Below are 23,018 nucleotides of genomic sequence, written 5' to 3' on the forward strand. Positions count from 1 at the left end.
CACAACTATATTCTTATATAATGAAATACTATAACATGTTCAAAGTACTATATCATACACTTACAAGGTTTTATATGGCATCAGTATTCTCACAAGTGTGCCCTTTAAAAACAGCATGAGAACGACCGATTTTAAATATCAGACTTTCACACAAGCAGCAGGACTATAAATGAATTGTATTGCTAAGATTAAAAGTCCCTGTGTTGCCCAATAAACAACTGCAAGTCAAAAATCTTTATGTTGTTGTGTCTTTCAGCTTTTCCCGGTTAGGGGTTGCCACAGTGGAACACCGGTCCGCTAATGATTGGCAGCTGATTTTTACGTGCTGAGTTGCCGGCCCTAACGCACAACCTTCAACGAAGGTATGCCCATTCATGCATGTCTCCACAGAAGACGCTCTAGCTGAGAATTGAACAGGACAATGACTTGCTGGGAGGCGACAACGCTACCACAGCACCACCACCGTGGATTCTAAGTCAAAAATCTTTATAATTTACTTAAATATATTACTTAACTATAAAAATATTGTGAGCTGGCTTGCAGAAATTCTCTCTCCACAGTTGCTTCTGACACTTATTTTTAAAAGAACTGCAAAAGAATGCCAAACAAAACAGAATGCCTCTGCAGCACTCATGGGCTGTATTTAACATCATGACAGCCTGCCCTGGCATGACAGAAATGAATTATTCTGTGGTATTCACATTTTCTTATAAAGTTAAGGTTGTGTCTTTCGGCTTATCCTGGTTAGGGGTCGCCACAGTGGAACTCCGGTCCGCTAATGTTTGGTAGTGGATTTTTACGTGCCAAGTTACCAGCCCTGATGCACAACCTTCAACGAAGGCACACCTATTCATGCATGCCTCCACACAGAAGACGCTCGAGCTGAGAATTGAATGTGACAACGTCTTTCTGTGAGGCGACAACGCTACCACAGCACCACTACAGCGGGTACTGATTCTCTTTAAAATGTAAATATTTTTGTAGCTTTGTAGAGCAAAAAAATATTTCTGAGTGATAACCACATCACTGTAGCCTGTCTTAGAAAGACAAAAATGGCCAATTCAGTGGTAATTGGATTTTACTTTTAAAGGAAACATCACTATGAAATTTAAATATATCTACAGTTTAACTGAAGGGCTGTTTTTGAATTTGGTCTTGGAGTTGCAACCCAATTATCAACCATCTTAATCTGTACCCCGGAGTATATATCTGTTGTTCCAGGGATTTGCAAATCTTTCTAACAAAGTGTTAAACCTAGAGTTAGGGATACCCCTAAAACACCCAAGCATAATATATAAAAAGGAGCTAGGGATACCCCAAAACACCCAAACTGAGAAATGTATTTTATATATATATATATATATATATATATATATATATATATATATATATATATATATATATATGTATGAAAAAAGAAAAACTTCAAAGAAACTCAAAATGAATAAAAGACTCCACACTGGAACAAATTTTTGAGCGAGCTTTCATTCTTCTTTAATATATAAGAACTTCTTCAGAAATGAGACTCAAGCCCAAACCAGAGTTTAAGTAATCAACAACTGTACAATAAAAGTAGTGTCCACCTATGAAAAACATTTTTCCCACTGTATTTACATAATAATGAAAAACGTATATATACAAACATATATATATATATATATATATATATTTATATATATATCTATATATATATGTATATATATATATATATATATATATATATATATATACATATATATACATATATATATATATATATATATATATATATATATATATATATATATATGGGTCTACTTTACATGGGCGACATTACAGAAAGTTGACTTTCATATGTCCGAGACCATATGATTGACTTTCAGAATGCCAACCATGTAAAATAAACATAAAAACACAACAAACACTTACCTTAAAGTATTAGTAGGGGGGCTCTGCTCCCCACAGCCCCCGTAACTTTAATATACCAACTTTGAGATCGCACTACAGTGCAGAAGTGGGAAATTTTCCCTTTCCACACTGTGTGGAGATACGGTTCTTCATGGTCTGCTTTTCAAAAGTTGATCACATGGTCTCCGCCATATGAAAGTTGACAATGAAAAGTTGACCATGTGAAGGGGACCCATGTATATATATATATATATATATATATGTTTATTATACTGCCTTTATGTATTGTCTGAGAGTTATTGCAAACTATATTATAACTTGAAGGTGAATGTGAGTTTGAGGGTAATTTTTTGTTATCCTTTCTAGGTTACTTCCTAGACCAAGAGGGTGCCTGCATAGAAAATTGTCCATTGGGATACTTTGGGAATACAGATTTTCTTCTTTGTGAAAAATGCTCAGATGGCTGTGAAATTTGTGAGACATCAAGTGACAACTGCATAAAATGCAGGGACGATGAATACAGTCTGTTTCTTCATGAAGGAAAATGCCTTGCTAGCTGTCCAGAGTAAGCGTTTTATTCTTGTAAGACAGAATTTTTTTTAAAATAAGTTGTAATGCAGTGTTTGCATTTTACTGGTTCATAGTCTTTTGCATTATATACTTCAAATTTGAAGTCGTTTTTTGGTCTTCCAGAACAGAAAATCTGCCATTATATGGAAGATTTAGCAGTACACATACAAAACAAGCTACATTTATTATTAATGAAGTGCAAGTTATAATCCAGGCTAATTGTGCCACTGAAATTATTTCCTCAGCAGCACAAGTTTATAATTTTCAAATATTTTATCTAACGTTTATAATGTTATACACTGTATCACATTAAACATAATTTGCTTAACTTCTGAATGCATGCTTTCTAAAAATTGGTATGACAATGTACAAGGTCTTCCCTCTCTATATACTAATCTTTATACATTTCTAAGGGATTTAATACATAGACATGCTGCATAACAGCCCTGTTCCATTGTATATTACTGGTGATGACTAATGCCCTGATTCTGACTCTTGAAAGTAAGCTTTAGTACACCTTCGTTAGTTTATGCCCCTTAAAAGAACATATTTGTCTTTGATAATTAGACATTAGCTTCTTCATAACCTTAAACTGGATGGATAAGTTATTGATTGTTTCTTTAGATCTTAATAGCACATATATTACTTTGATAGTCTGAAATCCATATTCATTCTTAATCTTTTATGTTTTTGCATCTCAGAAAGATTCAGTGATAACTTACCATTATAAGTTACTTAAAATGTATTCTAGTTTTATTTGTTGAGTTTAACATTTGGTGTGAGGAAGGTGGCTTAACATTAAGATATTTCCCAACAATAATTCAACACATGAAAATCCTACCAAGTGGAACATTGCAGCTTGAAGTTAGAAAACTGTCACTTTTCCTTTTTAGACTTTTAATATTCTGGACTATTCATTCCATATAACCATTCCTATTCTGACATCTAGGACATGAAGTCAAAAGTTTATATTTCTCTTGCTTCATGAATGTATGGAATTCCAGACTCATAAATAAAATATGGACCATTTTCTAATATTATTTTATCAGGAGTATTATGTTTAACAAAAGCAAATTTCATGACTGTGGTAACACTGTGTACATAGTTGTATTATTACTATGACTGGGTATTTTGTATAATAATCCATACATAAAATACAATGTGCATCTATCTTTATTTTAAAACCAGATCTGCCTATTCCTACTGTCTTCCATGGATTATCTGATATTTCATGTAATGACATTTCCTCTTTTTGACTTTTATTCCTGACAGTTATATCAAATTGTGTACCCTTTTACCATTTGCTCATTTTGATTTGACATTTGAACCTGGTTTAGAACATTGGTTTAGAACATCCTGTTACTTCTTTATATGTGATGATTATTGTATGTAACTCATGGAATCACTTCATGCACATTGCAACTCTATAGTGGCAAAAAAAAATCTGTATTCTGTACATTTACATGTAATACATGCCAATCTTCCTGCAATGGCCTATCTTGACATTTACACATATTTGTGAACTGATTATGACCTCCAGGTAGCCTAAAGCATTATTATAGGTGTGTAGCATATGCCTTTCATGCTTGCAGTTGCATTACTTGCATTGAGTGTGGTGTTGTTTTTATTGTGCTATTCCCAGCCTCCTTCTTGGAAGACATGAGGTCCCTGTCAAATGGTAGAGGGATGGATAAAACACAGTTTGTACTAACAGAGCAAACAGGAAGTCATATTTAGAGGTCTTCTCTGACACCATACTGTTCTGATATAAATGAAATTAAGCTGTATACAAAGTCATCTAGAATTCCTATGTCACATGGGAATGTCCTTCACCATATTTCAGCCATGAGTCCCTGACAAGAGCAAGTATCAACCAGACAGTCCTGAGTGATAAGTGCTAAATGGAATCTGATGCATAAGTTAGTCCAACCTCTTCTAGCAATTAATCAATAGTAAATGGATAAACGTTTGCTAGGGAGTTCTGCATCCAGCTGTACATAAAGCTGTGATCTGCTTTATATATCAGTGAAAATGTTCAGACTATGCAAATGTAGCATTTCTTTTACTAAACTCCACTTGTGGAAGAGGCTTGTATAGATCCATGCTGGTATAAGATTTGGAAATGATTCTCATGATGTACAGAACAACATCCTGGTTCTTTAACACTGAGAATGGCAACAGAAGAACTATTACTGCTGCTATTAGTAAATTAAGTATGTCAGATAGATGGAAGAAATGATTTTGCATTAAGAATATGGCAAGTACGTTTTGCTGCAATTTATTCTTTTACTTAATATTACATTTTGAAATGACATTGTGATTTGGATATTAAATTTCATAGTAGTAATAACTAGTTTATAAGACCTTATATATGTTATTCTAGATGTCTTGTTGAGACTATTTTATTTTATTATTAGAATTTGTATTTGGCTATCAAATGCAGATACTACTAGCTATGAAAACAATGCTAGAAAGTGATATTTAAAGAAATTACTTGGACACTGCAAAAGCAGAAAAATGGCAAATCTGGAGTTGTCATATTTCTTCAATAGAATGCATATCGTCTTGCAAACAAAGATCTTTTTTATTTATGTATTTATTTGACATGTGTTGACTAGGAAAGTCCAACTAAGCCAGAGCACTTCTTCAGCAGAGGCCTGTGGAAAAAAGCTCCACATGACTACAAAGTACATTTTACAAAAATGAAAATACATACTTTCATGCATAATCTTCATTACATCTTCAACATGCGTTGTACACAGTTCATCATGAGTACAAGATACATTTCTGAAGAGGACAAATGCACAGTTTCAAAACAGAGATTTACATTACATTTTCCAAAATATATTTTACATACAGAGTTGTTTTTTTTCTTTTTTTTAGGATACTTTGTTATAAAAGTATAAGAGGAATCCAGGAGAAGAGTGGAGTTAAAATGGGTTAAGTGAGGGAAAGTTAATGGAGAGTCTGTGAGAGCAGTAAGTGGAGTAGGAAGAACAAGAGAAAATTTTAAGTAGAGGTAAGAAAAGCAACACTTTGGAGTAGAGGTGAGAGGGCTAGTGATGAGTTTCGAGTCGTCAAGGTTAGTATTCAATGTTCAGTAAGATAGTGATATTCAAGGAGCGTTTTTGTAATGGCAAGTCTAGGAGTTTTGGAGTTGTTCTTTGAGTGCTTTTTTGAATTCAAGTGTGTGGGGTATTGTGCATATAGCCAAGGGGAGTTTGTTCTAGTTAAGGTTTGAGGTGTGACTGTATACGTTTTGACCTATAGATCAATTAGGTTTGTATAGGTATAAAAGTAATTGATTGGTGCTCCTGAGGTTTAAGACGGTGTATGGAAAGAGATAGATGAGAGAGAAGATTTTAGGGCAGGAGGCGAAGGGCTTATTTAGGATGTTGTGAATGACAAGCAGTTGTGTGGATGGAAGTTGGTGTGGGAAGATTAACCAATTTACAGCCCTGAGGGAGTGGCAGTGATGAGAGAGATAGGTCTGGTTTGTAGCAAACCTGGCAAATATTTGTAGGTGAGTTCCTGTTTACCAGTTGGTAAGGATTTGCAAGCTATAGAGAAGACTGGGTAGGAGTTAGGCATGATCAAGGGCAGTATGAGAATCTTTAGTAAGGTCCATTTTATTTCTATAGAGAAGGCATAGCTTTTGAAGCTTTTTTTTACAGTGTTGAACATGTAGGTCAAACTTTAGTTGCTCATCTATTATGGCTCCAAGAAGTTTGGTATGGGTTTTGTCAGTGATTGGAGTGTTGTTAAATGAGATGTGGTGAAAGTTGGGTTTGTGGTGGTTGAGTGATTTTGGAAGAAATAGCAGGAGTTTGGTCTTTTTGGGACTGAAAATTAGTTGGTTATTGGTAAGTCATTTTTATACAGAGTTGAAGGAGTTTTGAGTGAGAGTGTGCAGGTCAGAAAGAGTATTGGAAGTAAAGATGATGGCAGAGTTGTCCACATATTGTATGAGGATATACTGTGAACAGGATGTAAAAATATTTGTGAAAATTTTGAATAATAGTGGATCAAGGATTGAACCTTGGGGACACCCATCTTGATGAGGAGGATGGCAGAGAGTGTGGAGTGCCATTTGATGGACTGCTGTCTGTCTGAGAAACAGCTAGAGAACCAGTTGAGGGCATGGGTTGAAAGGTTAAGGTCAGAGAGTTCAGAATGGAGTTTGGGGTGGAAGACTGTCTCAAAGGCTTTAGAGAGATCAAGGAAGAGATAGGAAGCAAGTTTGTTGTTATCTATGGTCAGAGATATAGTGTGGCTAAAGGAGATGAGGGCAGTTGAGGTACTGTGGTTGGGACGGACGCCATGTTGGGTGGGGGGATGAGAAGGTTATTTTGGACTAGGTAGTTGATTATTTGTGTGTGTACGTACTTTTCTAATATTTTAATGAGGTGAGAGATATAGCAATTGGTCATTAGTTCTGTGGAATTACCACATTTGTGAATTGGTGGGGACTGTGGATTCAGATATTGAGTGATTTATGAGGATGGAAATGGAGTGAGCAATGGAGTTTGCAGCTAGCTTAAGGTAAAGTGGGGGAAGTCTGTCGGCAGTGGGAGAGCATTGTTTGAACTTGGATAGGAGGTATTTGATGTAGTTAGTGGCTACTGGTTTGAAGGAAAAGGAGTTATTTGGCTTAGTTGTGGTGTGGGGTTTTGAAGTGTAGTTAGGCAAGTTGGATGTTGGCATGCATTTGCTTATAGACTCTATGAAACAGGAATTTAAAATAGTGTCCATTTTGAGGTGGGTGTTGTTAGGGCAGGGGCTAGGTGTTGAGGGGTTAGAAGGGTGGAGGATTTGATTGATACAGTCCCAGCACTTTTTAGGGTTTTGGTTATGTGCACTGTGGGCATTTAGGTTGAAAGTTTTCTTTTCGAAGTTAACTTGTTTTTTAACCAGGTTTCAATGTTCTTTATAGGATTGTAGGTGGGTGAGTGATTTAGTTTTTATCCAGTGTTTCCAGACATTATGAAAGTGCATGCGGATTGAGTTAGCTAGGGGGAGCTGAAGGATTTAACTCTAATTGTGTGGGGATGGGAAAGGGAATAGAGGATATTTAGAAATATGGTGCTGAGTTTTTGGACTGCTTCATCTAGGGGTAGGTTTGAAAAAAAGGACCAGTTTATAGAGGACAGCATGTTATCAAAAATGTCAGGACTGAAATTAGAGAGTCTTTGACATTTTTTAAATTTATGTGACCTATCCTGTTGAGGGGAGAATCTATGGATACAAGTAGTTGAGTGGTCACTGATGGAGTCAGGAAGAGTTTTTGGGTGGTGGTACAGGCTGGATTAGAGACAATTATCCAGTCAATAGTAGAGAAGGGGTTAGTTGGCTTGTTAAAGTATGTGGGAGTAGAGATTAGTTGTGTAAATCCATGTAAGTGTAGGTACAAGTAGCAGAGCTGGTAGTTTGGGTGACCAGTTAACGTTGACATCCCCTAGAATAATAGTTTTGTTGGTTATATTAAGTGTGAGCCATGATCAGGTTTGTTCTAATATAGGAATGTTGCCACTGGGAGGTATGCATATAGCAATTATTGTTAGGGTTTTGTGGCTGTTAAGTTTACAGTTAGCAAAATAAAAGGAAGAATGGATAGTAAGTTTGATAGGGGTTTAAGGAAGGAGAGATATAACAAGCAGTTGTGGAGAAAAAAAAACAAAGAAAACTACAATAGGAGCTAATAGGGAGTGCAGAGGAGTAGGGAGGCAGGGTTTAGAATGCTGATGGAAAGAAAGGTAGAGCTTAAATAGTAGGGGGTAGAGGAGGCAGAACGCTAGTAGAGATAGAAAGGAAAAGAGGATGACAACATTCTAGAAAGTAGCACGCAAGAATAAAGGAAGACAGCACAGAATGCTGCTACCAAGGGTTACACAAAAGAGACAGGATACAATGAAAACACAATATAAAACAGTTAATGCCTTGCAGCACACTCTATATGTAATACAGTCAAGCAGCAGATAAAGTCAAGAGCAAGATATCAGCGTATAACAGCAGCGATTACTACAATTTCAGATTTCAGTACTTAATACAACGTTGTAGCTTTCCATGTAGGTTAACTGCAACAGAATATGAACAGCAGTAAGCTAATAAGAAGCTTCTGAGGTACTACACTGTCGGCATAGTTATTTACACTTAGATATTCATAATTTAAAAGAGACAAAAAACACTTGTGCCGGGAATGCAAACAGGGCACGTGGTACTAGGATTTTTACTGCTTACAATTGTTAATGGCTAGTCTAGCTAGTACAGTAAAAAAACACTGATGCTTTTCCTAACAGGTAATTACAAATAAACAGCAGTGTAGAAAAATTGCAGGCAACATCCTAGAGTTCAAATAAGCAAAAACAGAGAGCAGCTTAAATGTGACTGACGCTAAGTGCATCCCTTCAAGTTCTCAGACAAGATTAGCTCTGCCACACTCTGGCTTAAGCATCCTGTTTATAAAGCTAAGAGAATGTAAATGACATTCAAACAAATCCAACAAATAATTCACTGAAATTACTTATGTTTGCAAGCACACAGATTCTCGGTGACCCAGGGGACTATGAGGGGATCAGTGGCTAGTGTGGTTGAAAAGAGATGGCGAAAAAGGATTTCAGGGTACTAAGTAACTTCTGGCAAGCATCACTGGGTGAGGGGTCAGGATAGAAGAAGGTGGAGGTAGGAGAGAAAGGGGACAGGGGCAGACAAAAAAAAAAAATAAGCAGGTGGAATGAAAAATATCTTAGAGGGACAGATAATTAATGGATGGTGGTAGATTTTATGTTGAACACAGAAAAGAGAGAAAAACAGAGTAGGGGAGACAGAACAAGAAAGGGGTAAGCAGTGGTAAAGTCTGTTTGTTAATACACTGAGAAGGAAGATAAGTGAGTGGGTGGAGTAGAGCAAGAAACAGGATGAGTTAAGGCAAGGGATGAGCTGAGACCAGTGGATCACACGAAAAAAGACTATCAGTGGGTCATGAAATGTAAGATTATCAAGGTGAGTGGTACTGGTTTTGGAGGGGAGACCCTAGGTGTGCAGGGGTGAAATTGTTTACTTAGTTAACTGAGCCTTTGGCTAAGAAGAGAGAGGAGGCAGACAGGATAGGTTTTGCTTTCTGTGCACTTTCCTGATATTGGATTAGTGCTGAAGACAAACAGAAAACTAGGGGAGAAAGAAACTAGCTTTGGGCTTAAAGGATACAATGGGGGTGTGAGAGTGGTGGGGGTGAGTAGTCAACTGAGGAATGTGTGTGTTTTCAAACAGCTATTGTTTAAAAATTAAGTAATATAAGCTGAAAAAAATGGCTTTTAACACCAGATGAGGAATGGATTTGGATTGCTAAGACACATATGTATACCCACTGTTGCTAAGATATTTCCCTTCCCTATGTTGCACCAGTTCTTGAACTGGCATTGGCAAGTGTGCAGGTTTGCAATCAGGTGCACTCAGGGAGGAGGGAGAGATCTCCTGTTCCAATGGCTGATTGGTAGAGCCCTTGTTGCTCAGGCATTTCCCTACCAAGATGACGTAGCACCAGTCCTTGAGCCGATATTGTTGAGTGGGCAGGTTTACAATGAGGTGCATTCAGAAGGGAAGGAGAGATCTCCTGTTCCAATGGCTGACTAGTTTGCAAGCACACATATTCTTGTCCAGCCAAGGAACCCTGTCCCTGTCTGTAAATCCAGTAAAATTAAATTTACTGAAACATAAGAGTTTTTTTATCTATATAGATTTGAATTATACTAGTAATTCATCTATTTCTCAACACTTATATTATCTTATTATGCGTTGCATGGGAGCTGGAGTTTATTCCAATACTTAAGGAGCATAAAGCTTTGAACCATACTAATGTAGGATACAAGTTCATCATGCAAATAAATACACACGCACGCACACACTCACGCACACACACACACACACACACACACACACGCACACACGCACACACTGCATGCCTTGCACACACACACACACACACACACACACACATGCACACACACAAACACATGCACGAACACACACACACGCACACACACACATGCATGCACACACACACACACACACACACACACACACACACACACACACACACACACACACACACACACACACATGCACACACATGCACACACATGCACATGTTTACACAAAATAACTGTGCTTCGAGTGACCCAACATTCTGTTTTCACCAAAAGTTGTCATCATCATCATCATCAGTTCCCTTTTTCCTATTTTCTGTATGGGGTCGGGGTGTCATGTCAACTGTTGCCATCTCTCTTGATTCAGTGACACTCTTCTACCTTCTTCAACAATCATGCTTGACCGTTGCAGGTGTTCTATAACACTATCCATCCATCTCTTTGCTGGACACTCTAATTTCCTCTTGCCTAATTCCTGTCTTTACCAGATTGTCTTCTGCTTTTCTGCACTTGTACCTGAACCACTGTAATCTGTTCTGTTTGACCTAGCAATTGGAGCTACTTTGGCTTCTGCACTTATGTCCTCATTTCTTTGTTTGTCCCACAGTGTGCATCCTAACACCTGACCCAGGCACTTCATTTCCATCACCTCTAGCTTCCTCATCTGCTCTGCATTTACTGCCCAGGTTTCTGTACCATACAGTAGTACTGGTCACACCACTGTTTTATACACTTTACTTTGCAACGTCTTTGGCATTTTTCTGTCATGCACTACCCCTGACACTCTGTACAAGTTGGCTGCAGCCCCTCTGATTCTAGCTTTAACCTTCTCATTCAGACAGCAGATACTTGAATCTGTTAACCTGTTACACTAGCTTCTCTTCTAGCTCAAATTTCAGCTTATTCTGATTTCCCCCATTTGCTGCCATTATAACTGTCATAATTGTTTTATCATGTTGTGGATGGGAGGAGAAATGGCGTAGGAGTTATCCTGAAGGAACAGTATGCTGAGAGTGTTTGGGAGTTGAAAAGAGTGTCAGATAGAGTGATGTTTATGAAGCTGTAAATTGATGGTGTAATGATGAATGTTGTTAGTGCATATGCTCCACAAGTTGGGTGCGCGATGGATGAGAAAAAAAATTTTTGGAGTGAGTTGGATGAAGTGGTGATGACTGTACCCAAGGGTGAGAGAGTAGTGATTGGAGCAGATTTCAATGGGCATGTTGGTGAAGGGAACAGAGGGGATGAGGAAGTGATGGGTAGGTATGGTGTTAAACAAAGGAATGCAGAATGTCAGATGGTAGTGGATTTTGTGAAAAGGATGGACATGGCTGTGGTGAATACATATTTTAACAAGAGGGAGGAGCATAGGGTGACATACAAGAGTGGAGGAAGATGCACACAGGTGGATTATATCTTATGTAGGAGGGCCAGTTTGAAGGAGATAGGAGTCTGTAAAGTGGTGACCAGGGAAAGTGTAGTTAGACAGCATAGGATGGTGGTTTGTAGGATGATGCTGGTGATCAAGAAGAGGAGGAGTATAAGGGCAGCACCAAGGATCAAATGGTGGAAATTAAAAAAGGGTAATTGTGAGGTGGAGTTCAGGGAAGAGTTATGACAGGCACTGGGTGGCAGTTAATACTTACGAAATAGCTGGGTAACTACAGCAGAGCTAGTAAGGGAGACGGCTAGAAAAGTGCTTGGTATGACATCTGGACCGAGGAAGGACAACAAGGAGACATGGTGGTGGAATGAGGAAGCACAGGAAAGTATACAGAGAAAGAGGTTGGCAAAGAAGAAGTGGGATTGTCAGAGAGCTGAAGAAAGTAGACAGGAGTATAAGGAGATGAGGTGCATGGCAAAGAGAGAGGTGGTGAAGGCTAAGGATAAGGCATACGAAGAGTTGTATGAAAGGTTGGATACTAAGGAGGGAGAAAAGGACCTGTAGTGATTGGCTAGACAGAGGGACCGAGCTAGGAAAGATGTGTAGCAGGTAAAGGTGATAAAGGATAATGAGGGAAACATACTCACAAGCGAGGAGAGTGTGTTGAGCAGATGGAAAGACTAATTTGAGGGGTTGATGAATGAAGAGAATGAGAAAGAGAGAGAGAGAAGGTTGGATGATGTGAGGATAGTGAATCATGAAGTGCAATGGATTAGCAAGGAGGAAGTAAGGATAGCTATGAAGAGGATGAAGAATGGAAAGGCTGTTGGCCCAGATGACATACCTGTGGAAGCATGGAGGTGTTTATGTGAAATGGCAGTGGAGTTTCTAACCAGATTGTTTAATGAAATCTTGGAAAGTGAGAGGATGCCTGAGGAATGGAGAAAAAGTGTTTTGGTACCAATTTTTAAGAATAAGGGTGATGTGCAGAGCTGTAGTAACTACAGAGGGATTAAATTGATCAGTCACAGCATGAAGTTATGGGAAAGAGTAGTGAAAGCTTGGTTAAGAAGGGACATGATGATCAGTGATCAGCAGTATGGTTTCATGCTGGGAAAGAGGACTACAGATGCGATGTTTGCTCTGAGAGTGTTGATGGAGAAGTATAGAGAAGGTCAGAAGGAGTTGCATTGTGTTTTTGTAGACTTAGAGAAAGCATATGACAGGGTGCCTAGAGAGGAGTTGTGGTATTATATGAGGAAGTCGGGAGTGTCATAGAAGTATGTAAGCATGGTACAGAATATGTATGAGGGTAGTGTACCAGCGGTGAGGTCTGCGGTGGGAGTGATGGATGCCTTTAAGGTGGAGGTAGGATTACATCAAGGATCAGCTCTGAGCCTTTTCTTATTTGAAATGGTGATGGACAGGTTGACAGACAATATCATATAGGAGTCCCCATGGACTATGATGTTTGCAGATGACATTGTGATCTGTAGTGACTGTGGGGAACAGGTGGAGGAGATCCTGGAGAGATGGAGATATGCTCTAGAGAGAAGATGAATGAAGGTCAGCAGGATTAAGACAGAATATGTGTGTGTGAATGAGAGGGAGGATAGAGGAATGGTGAGGATGCAAGGAGTAGAGATGGTGAAGGTGGATGAGTTTAAATACTTGGGATCAATAGTTCAAAGTAATGGTGAGTGTGGAAGAGAGATGAAGAAAAGAGTACAGGCAGGATGGAGTTGGTGGAGTAGAGTGTCAGGAGTGAATTGTGACAGACAAGTACCAGTAAAAGGGAAAGGGAAGGTCTACACGAGGGTAGTGAGACCAGATATCTTAAAAGGGGTTGGAGACAGTGGCATTGACAAAAAGGCAGGAGTTAGAACTGGATGTGGCAGAGTTAAAAGATGTTAAGGTTTGCACTGGGTGTGATGAGGGTGGACAGGATTAGGAATAAGTATATTAGAGGGTAAGCCCAGGTTGGAAGGTTTGGAGACAAAGCCAGAGAGGCAAGATTACATTGGTTTGGATATGTGCTGAGAAGGGATGCTGAGTATATTCGGAAAAAGATGCTAAGGATGAAGCTACCAGGTAACAGGAAAAGAGGAAGGCCTACAATAACGTTTATGGATGTGGAGAGAGAGGGCATGCAGGTGGTTGGTGTGACAGAGCAAGATGCAGAGAACAGGAAGAAATGGAAACAGATGATCCTCTGTGGTAACCCCTAACGGGAACAGCCGAAAGAAGATGATGATGACAACTGTCATATATGTACTCAGTTTCATCCTCTTACATTCAGTTCTGTATTCCATTCCCGTATCCTTTGCTGAAAGTCTTGCTCAGAGTCTACCTATAATACCACATTGTCTGCAAACAGCAACTTTGTTGACCTGTCTTCTCCATCCTGTTTGTTGATGTAGTCCATCTCCAGTATGAACAGTACTGGGCTCAGAGATGAACCTTGATGCACCCCCTCTCCTACTGGGAACCCCTTTGTCAGACCATATACTGTTTGTACTTGAGTCATTGGGCCTTGTACAGAGTCTGCACTAATTCTGACAATGTTTCTGGGACTTTATACCACCACAGGACTGTCCAAATCAGCTTTCTTGAGATTTTATCATATGCTTTCTACAAATCTAGGAGTGGCCAGTTGGACTCTTTCCTCATCTCTAGCTTCTTTTCAACTTTTTGTCTCACAGCAAAGATATGATCAGTTGTGGTGCATCCTGATCTAAATCAAACTGCTCATCTCTCTGCTACTCTGCATATTAATTTATAAATCACCCTCTCTAGAACTTTCATGTAATGGCACAGGAGTTTGATACCTCTGTACTGCCTACAGTTGTGGCTGTCCCCTTTGTTCTTGTACTGGCACTATTATGCTTATTCTCCAGTGACCTGGGATAAACCTTTTTCTCTACACTTCTATGAGTACCCTCAAGAACCATTTCTCCCCTACCTCACCCAACATTGTGAGCATATCTGCTGTAACCTCATCTGAGCCTGCTGCTTTCCCTGACTTCATTTTCCTGAGTGTTGTTCTTTCTTCTTTTATGGTGGGCTCCTCCTCTTCTTTCATCTTAGCCTGTGTCTTAGGCAGCACAGCTTTTGTGGGGTTTCCTGCATTCAGATGCTTCTGAAAGCACTTCTTCTACCTTCCTTTGAATTCCTGTGTGATGGTGAGCAGGTTGTTGCTGGCATCCCTTATGAAGGATGGCTGACTACCTTCTTTATCTGTCTGTCTTTGGCATAGGGGGATTAGCAAGTTGTTTATGAATTTTTGGTAACCCATAAATGGTGGGAACCATTGGAAATTCAACAGTAATATACGCAAAAAGTGACTGTGTAACCATACCTGTAATAATCAGGTCAAAGACTAAAAACTGTACTTTGTCAATAACTGCTTTAACCACAGCACATGAAATGACCTGGTAGGTCCCAACATTATTAAGTAAGTCCATCATACCTTGTATATAAGTGTCCCTGTCAAGAATCACTATCCCTCCCCCTTTATCTGCTGGACGTATCTCTATGCATGTTAGTGCTTTCAAATCAACAAGTGCTTGTTTTCCAGCAACAGACAACTTATTTAAACCATTGTTATGATTCATAAAAAGTCTTTCTCTAATCTGTTTCTCCCATACATCTACAAATACATCAACAGTAGGATTATTGGGATATATATATATATATATACACTTTTTTTTTTTTAAAAACACATTGTTCTTGTGTATTACCTTGAAACATTGTTTTAAGAGTTAAAGTCCTACCAAACAACTTCAGTTCTTTCAAGACATTAACCAGGACAGCCTTTTGAGCTGGTATAAAGCTCAGGCCTCTATCGAGCAAAGTCTTTTGTGTATCATTTAAAACATATGATGAAATATTAAAAATGTAACCTGCTTGGTCCTCTTGCCATTCCGCATTTGCTCGTCGACACTGTGTAGTCGTCACAATGTTTTCCCATTGAATACACGATTCCTGGCTCTCCCTCTGATAGGCAGGGGGTTGTGTAATAAAACATTCTTCTGTGTTGTATTAAGTACAGCTTCTGCAAAAGTAGTGCAGTTTTTTCCAGTATTACCGTAGTCCTTACTGCCTGAAGCTATACTCGGTTCATTGGGTCTAACTGCAGGTATATTGACATCATTAATGCTTGCTGTTTCTTTTGGTGTTACAGTTTTGTTCATATCATTAGTTACTGCACGCATGCCCTGATCAGTTAAGGCAAGCCTAGCACTAGACAGCTTTGTTATAAATCAAGTACGTTTAAACAATCTACATCATCACAAAGAATAGGGACATTCCCCTGTAGAAACTGCATGGCCTGTAATTATCTTTATTATAAATCTGTTTTCCAGCATCCCACCTCAAATTTTACTGTTGAGATTAATTTCTATGCAGATTGCAAAACACAACATCTTGTTTATCTTAGTTTCTGTACCAAATGTTTTGCATTCTATGTAGGCAAAACAAATAGGTGCCTTAAAGAACATGTGCTGGAGCCCCTGAGAGATATAACTAACAAGAAAGATACTAGTGCTCTGGCAAAACATATACAAACTGTACTTTGTCAATAACTGCTTTAGCCACAGCACATGAAATGACCTGGCAGGTCCCAACATTATTAAGTAAGTCCATCATACCTTGTATATGTGTCCCTGTCAAGAATCACTATCCCTCCCCCTTTATCTGCTGGACGTATCTCTATGCATGTTAGTGCTTTCAAATCATGTACCACCTGGACTTTAATAATAAAGTATCCTTAAAACCTTTTTAAGAGCAAGATCACTGAAACATTAATATTTGTATTTAATGTGTATATATAAAACCTTTTAGTAATATTTACTGTGCTTAGCCTCTCTCTATATATTTTTATACTTTTTATATGTACTGCATTTTTTGAACACACAGATTATATACTTATGTATTTTATGAATATATTTGTGTATATATATATAATTTTAATACATGACTTTATGAAGGTATTATTGGAGTTTTAAATAGTTAGGATATTTGTATAGTTGTTGACTATTCATTTTATAACATTAGCACCTTGGTGTACTAGCACTTTAATATGTACTCCACATGCTTTTATGTCTTGTTTTTATTGGTTGCTATGCGATCTATGAGTCTATCTAAAATGTTTTGTTAAACCTGTTTAATGTTAGTCTGATGAAGCAGGCATTGTCCGCGAAAGCGCTTACTTTCTCTGTGTTCTATTATATCAAACGTACTTTTGCTAACGTACCTGCTGTGTGCCAACAACATTTTTTTTCTCTGGATATTTACAATTTTACATCATTGACTGCAGCATCCAGGTAAAAATTTTTTCTTGTGTATTTTTATTTTGATTAATCTTCACTGGACATGGCAGAAGGCAATGCTACAATGCTAAATACAGGAGCATCCATGAATGTGGGGCTGCCTTTTGTTAATGGCTGTGGCAGAAGAATGTGTGACCGACTAAATTTTCTTCTGAACTTGCACTCTAATCCTTTGTTGTCAGAAGCTACATACTTGCCTCAAGATTTTAGCTCACAATGTATTGATAATAATGAGCAAGAAAATTTCCTTAAAATATATAAAGTGTTTGAAAACAAACTTTATAAGTATAAATGACTACAGTGGCAGCGTTTCCACTTAGAAGCATCCCTTCATCTGAACATCGTGCTGAGGGGGCTTAGGGTGCTTACCATGCCCAGTTATGGACAGTTGTACCCTGAATTATTGAGACACTGACAGCTCCTTAATCTTGGCTGTAGTGCAAGGTACATGCAGTTGTTGGTTGAATTTTTCAACCCTGAGGAATCTGCACTACTTAAGGACATACAAAGTATGCAGAATGAAATGCTTACACACTTTTCTGCAGATCTTGTAGCTGATAAACTTGACAGCCTACATGAAAATATTTCTATGTATGAAAAGAGGCCATCAACTGTCAAGACTAAGAAAATACAAAGAGATCTTAGTAATTTTGCAGCGGGGAGCGTTTTTTCTTGGAAAAGGGAAGGGAATAATGTGGAAACACCTCCTAGGAGTACAGGAAGAGGGCATAACACCTATTATAGTAATGCTGAGACTGTGTCAGCAGTAACTCCATCCTGTATGCTCTTAAATGCTCCTACAGAAGTAATGACAATTCAAATGCTGCTGTATCAACTCCAGTTTGTCCAGGTTCACTTACTAGTGCTAGGCTTGCCTTAACTGATCAGGGCATGCGTGCAGTACCTAATGATATGAACAAAACTGTAACACCAAAAGAAACAGCAAGCATTAATGATGTCAGTATACCTGCAGTTAGACCCAGTGAACTGAGTATGGCTTCAGGAAGCAAGGACTATGATAATAATCGAAATAAATGCACTACTTTTGCAGAAGCTGTAATTAATACAACACAGAAGAATGTTTTATTACACAACCCCCTGCCTATCAGAGGGAGATCCAGGAATCATGTATTCAATGGGAAAACATTGCGACGACCACACAGTGTCGGCGAGCAAATGTGGAATGGCAAGAGGGCCAAGCAGGTTTAATTTTTAATATTTCATCATATGTTTTAACTGATACACAAAACCGTGGTGGTGGAGCTGCAGTAGCTTTGTCGCCTCACAGTAAGACACTGTCCGGTTAGATTCTCAGCTAGAGCGTCTTCTGCATGGAGACATGCATGAATGGGCGTACCTTTGTTGAAGGTTGTGCATCAGGCCTGGTAAGCCGGTACGTAAAAATCAACTGCCAATCATTAGCGGACCAGAGTTCCGCTGTGGCGACCCCTAACCGGGAAAAGTCGAAAGACACAAACAAACAATGTTTTAACTGATACACAAAAGACTTTGCTCGATAGAGACCTGAGCTTTATACCAGCTGAAAAGGCTGACCTGGTTAAGGTCTTGAAAGAACTGAGGTTGTTTGGTAGGACTTTAACTCTTAAAACAATGTTTCAAGGTAATACACAAGAACAATGTGTTTTTAAAAAAAATTTGGGAATCTACCCAAATGTAATGACTGCAACAGTGAAACACAAAGAACATAGTACAGTTGTGTACATTTACCATAAATGTAGATGTTCGAGTGTATTCACTGTTGTAGTCCTAGTTACCCTCCCTCCAGCCCCCTACTTTTTTCTGGCTATAAATCTACTTTCTTTTACTATGCTTAAAAGCCTTTCTGATGTATTTGCTTTTGGTTGGAGGTATAATTTTGTGTTTTTTAATTTTATTTGCTCCCCATTAGGGGGGGCACCTGACATCTGGGGCAAGAAAAACTGATGTAATGGCTTCGGCTGCATGTTTTATACCCGACGACCTGATATCATGGAAGAAGGGACAGCAACTGATGCAGGACCCAAGACTTTGTTAATCAGGCTGACTGAGGGCAACCTGCCAGCAGATTACCCAAATGTAATGACTGCAACAGTGAATACACTCGAACATCTACATTTATGGTAAGTGTACACAACTGTACTTTCCTTCTGAGGGAAATACAACTTTTTCCTATTTCTTTTGAGCTCGTCACTCAGTGTGATTCATTAAAATGAGTATATCTTTTTTTTATTGGCTTGTATTGCTTGATAGACTATTTGACTAGTTACTACACTGATATATCAGCCTTTGATTAATGACTTTATACATTATCTACATAGGATACATATTTTCTGCTTATCATGAATGCAGTTCAATGCTTAAGCGTAAACATATCACTTTATTTCTTAGGTTATTTGACAGGATAGGCAGGCACCCATTTGTAGCAGACTTTTGAAGTAACAGTAAAAGCACAAATGAAGTCATTAGAGACAAAGATGGATATGAACTGGAATTTTTATAGCATTTAGAGATATCAGGATTCATAAATTGCCTTTGATCCATAATGACAGCAGGAAGTCGTGTGGGCCAGAAATGTATTCATTTAAGACGACTGCTGTTCACAGCTGCAGCCTTGTGCTTGGTATTAGGAACATTTATTTTTCCTGAAATGTACCCCTGCAGGCATAGACAGCTCTCAGCATTATGCTTGTTTGCAGCCATAAAAGCATGAATCTCATCATAATCCAGATCATCCTTTTTGGTTACCCAGTGTTTACAGGCTAAACTATAACCTACACTTGGGAAATGCTGTAGAGATTTCATAATGCTACCTTTTTTTCCTGCTGTGGACATGAATTCTATAGTGCTTTTCTGAGTAGACTTCAGATTTTATGGAATACACTGGAAATGCATAGAAAGCAGTAGCAACCACAAATATTCATTTAAAAATAATTCATATCTTTAAAAAAATGATTCGTTTTTATTGCCATACAGATACATATAAACTAACAAGTGTATTACTGTAGACAGAATATTAATGAGATAGATTTGTTTCTATGCATAATAGTTAAAACATATTTTTAAATGAGTAGCTATTTTAAAGGCTGTAGTAACAGTTTGGGCAGTATTTCACTGTTGAGGAACTAGACCTGAAAAAAGTGTTAAATTTAGATGAAAGGAAGCTTCTGTCTTTCATTTCTCATTGTCTATAAGATTTCAAGGCACAGAGCTTTGTTACCAGTTAGCAGTCACAGAATAAACTCATTAAAGCATACCTACTCAGAAGTAGAAACTAAGACAGGCATGTTCCAACTGATTTGCTTTTGATTAAACAACACATGGCTTTATGAACTTATTGTGAAAGTCATACCAATTACCTGGTATACTTGATATCAACTTCTTGCTGAGTTCTTGTATCAAGTAATCTAAATTCAGAAAAGCACCTTACACTCTGGATTTTACATAACTTTTTAACCACTAAGGATATACAAAACACCTTTACATTTCAAGTGGCAACAACCGTTGATTCAAGAATGACATTATTACAGTGGAGTGTTTGACCATCACCACATAGGACTATAAAAGCTTGTGCAGACACCTCTGCTTGCAAGTCAGCATCACTCAGATTTCCAACAGGTAACAGCATACTTGACCTTCTACTTTGTGACCTCCCATGCCTTTGTCTCACCCACTGCCAAACCAGCAATGACTGGTACTCACAAGAACCCCTTGCCCAGCTGAAATATAATTGCCTAACCCTCTCCATCTTCTGTTAGAAACTGGAGTCTTTGTGTTGACAGATTTTACAGGCACTTACCCACATGACATGCAGCCTACACCTTGCCTACTGCATTAATCCTTGAGTCGTATAACACTCTGGAGTCCCAGTGTTATGTTATGTCACTGGTTAGGAGACACATAAAAATATGCTTATGCTTTATATATATTGACAAGCATGTTGCAGTTTGCCTGGTATAGTTTACCAGATTAGCCTTTCTCTGTTAACAGTGCAGTTGACTGTCTTTCTCCCTTGGGAGCAAAGCTCTCAACTGTCTCTGATCTTTGCAGAGTACCTTTGCTTTTTATAGGATCATAGGATCATAGGGTCATCAGATCATAGGAGGTTATTAGACTTATGGGTCCAGGGCCCTTATATGCCTAGCCAAGTTCAACACATATTCCCAAGGGTGTTTGGTTCAAGTAGACACTAAATCAGCACCTAAGCCTCTATCCAAGAAGGACCACAGGTGGAAACCCCGCAGTGAATTTCGGTTACCCATTCAATCATCCAAATTACGCTTAATTTTTAACAGCATTAATAGGCCCAACGAGGGGCATTGTTTATCATGAATAGGAAGCTTGTTCCAAAAGTGGAGCAACCTCTGTGAGACAAATGTGTCTCTCCAGCAAGTTGTGTTGATATCATATACCAGGTTTTTGCCTCACATACCAAGTTTTGCCTCATTTTTTGCTGAGTGTGTTTATACAAATATTATTTTCTTGTAAATACCAAATAATTACAGTCAATAGTGACAAACATTGGAGTTTCATACAGCCTATACCTTATACTTCAGAAAATGCATGCTGATGCGAAACCTCTTGTTCTGTTAACTTTGTAGTGAGCCAGCTACTTATTATGTAAGAAGTATATGTAATGTTAGGTAGTGTCCTAACCTTAAGTTTACAATCTTCAGAAGCAAAAGTTATGCAATCACAGTGTAGGTAATAAAAATTATGACAATTTTGCATTCATTTAGAGTTGACATTAATTGGTTTGTTATGGATAATTTCTTGGGTCTTCCATACTCCCACATCTCCAGATTAAACAGACTAGTTCAATGTATAACCCTTTCTTGCATTTTTTTCTACACAGGCCATCTAGAATAGTAATCACCGTAGAATTAAGCAGCATAGCTGGATGACTAGAGCACTGCAGAATTTCAGTCAGATAATTATCTTTTTTAGACAACCAGCTGAGAAAATGTTTGTTATACTGGATGATATTTTCATGACTGCGTTTTGCAAAATGATGCCTTTTTGAATGTATTGTTGAAGAATGAAGGGTATGTCTGGTATGTCCTTTTAGATTGTACTAGCACTTTTTATACTATACTTAATTATTATTTCAAACGTAATACCAAAAAAGTGATTGTTATCTGTATAACTGCCCTTACTCAACAGCTATTACATCATTCCTTCCTAGCTTCCAAGGTATCTGCTTCATATTATTTAGCTGTTGGTCTATGATGCAAAAGTACAGACCCATGGAAAATATGTGGCTTTTTCAAACACTGAAAATACCCACATTTATAACATTTATAGCTTAAAAACACCATGTAAACCATCTTGAGAACTACCAATCCATAAACAAGCTAATTCTTGCAGATGTACAGACTTTTGACCCATCTCCATCCTTCCCACTATTGGGAAAATGCTAGAAAAACTCCTTTACAACCTCTTATTATGTCCAGCAATAATTCAACCTTTCCCGCAAACAACAAGATTTCTGGCCAGGCCTTATCACCAACAGAGTACTTAAGACTTACACAAATGGCATCCTACAAAACACTGACAAAGGTAGCATTTCTGGTGTCCTTCTTATTGATTTAGCAAAAGCTTTTGATTTAATTGACCACCCATTTCTCATGAATGCCATTATAGACATTGAAATTTACAGTGATACCTGACCCTGGTTTAAAAATCTGCAATACACACACACTTCAAAGGTAAGCAGCAAAGCTCCCTTTGCAATGCTTCCCAACTTAATAAAGGAGATGCTGAAGACTTTATTCCTTCCTTCTTCCTTTATTCAGTTATCTTTGCCAGACTACCATTAGACAATCCTCAGTTCCTTGAATTTCTTTACAGTGATAATATGGCCATCTACAGATCTAGTCTGTTCCATTCCACAATCCAGTTAAAACTCCAGTCTGATGTACATCTCAT

At 38.3% G+C, this 23,018-nt stretch overlaps 1 protein-coding gene across 1 annotated transcript in view; it reads left to right on the forward strand.

The window, feature by feature from the left end:
* The window catches only part of LOC122807573 (proprotein convertase subtilisin/kexin type 5-like), a 572,244-nt gene that overhangs the window by 353,878 nt on the left and 195,348 nt on the right, over positions 1–23,018 (forward strand). The window contains exon 5 of the mRNA XM_044078486.1: positions 2,254–2,452. Coding sequence (XP_043934421.1) covers positions 2,254–2,452 — 199 coding nt within the window. The remainder of the gene's footprint in view (positions 1–2,253; positions 2,453–23,018) is intronic.

Source organism: Protopterus annectens, chromosome 7.part1 (genome assembly GCF_019279795.1).
Source record: "Protopterus annectens isolate FY-2018-M chromosome 7.part1, PAN1.0, whole genome shotgun sequence".
Classification (NCBI taxonomy): domain Eukaryota; kingdom Metazoa; phylum Chordata; order Ceratodontiformes; family Protopteridae; genus Protopterus; species Protopterus annectens.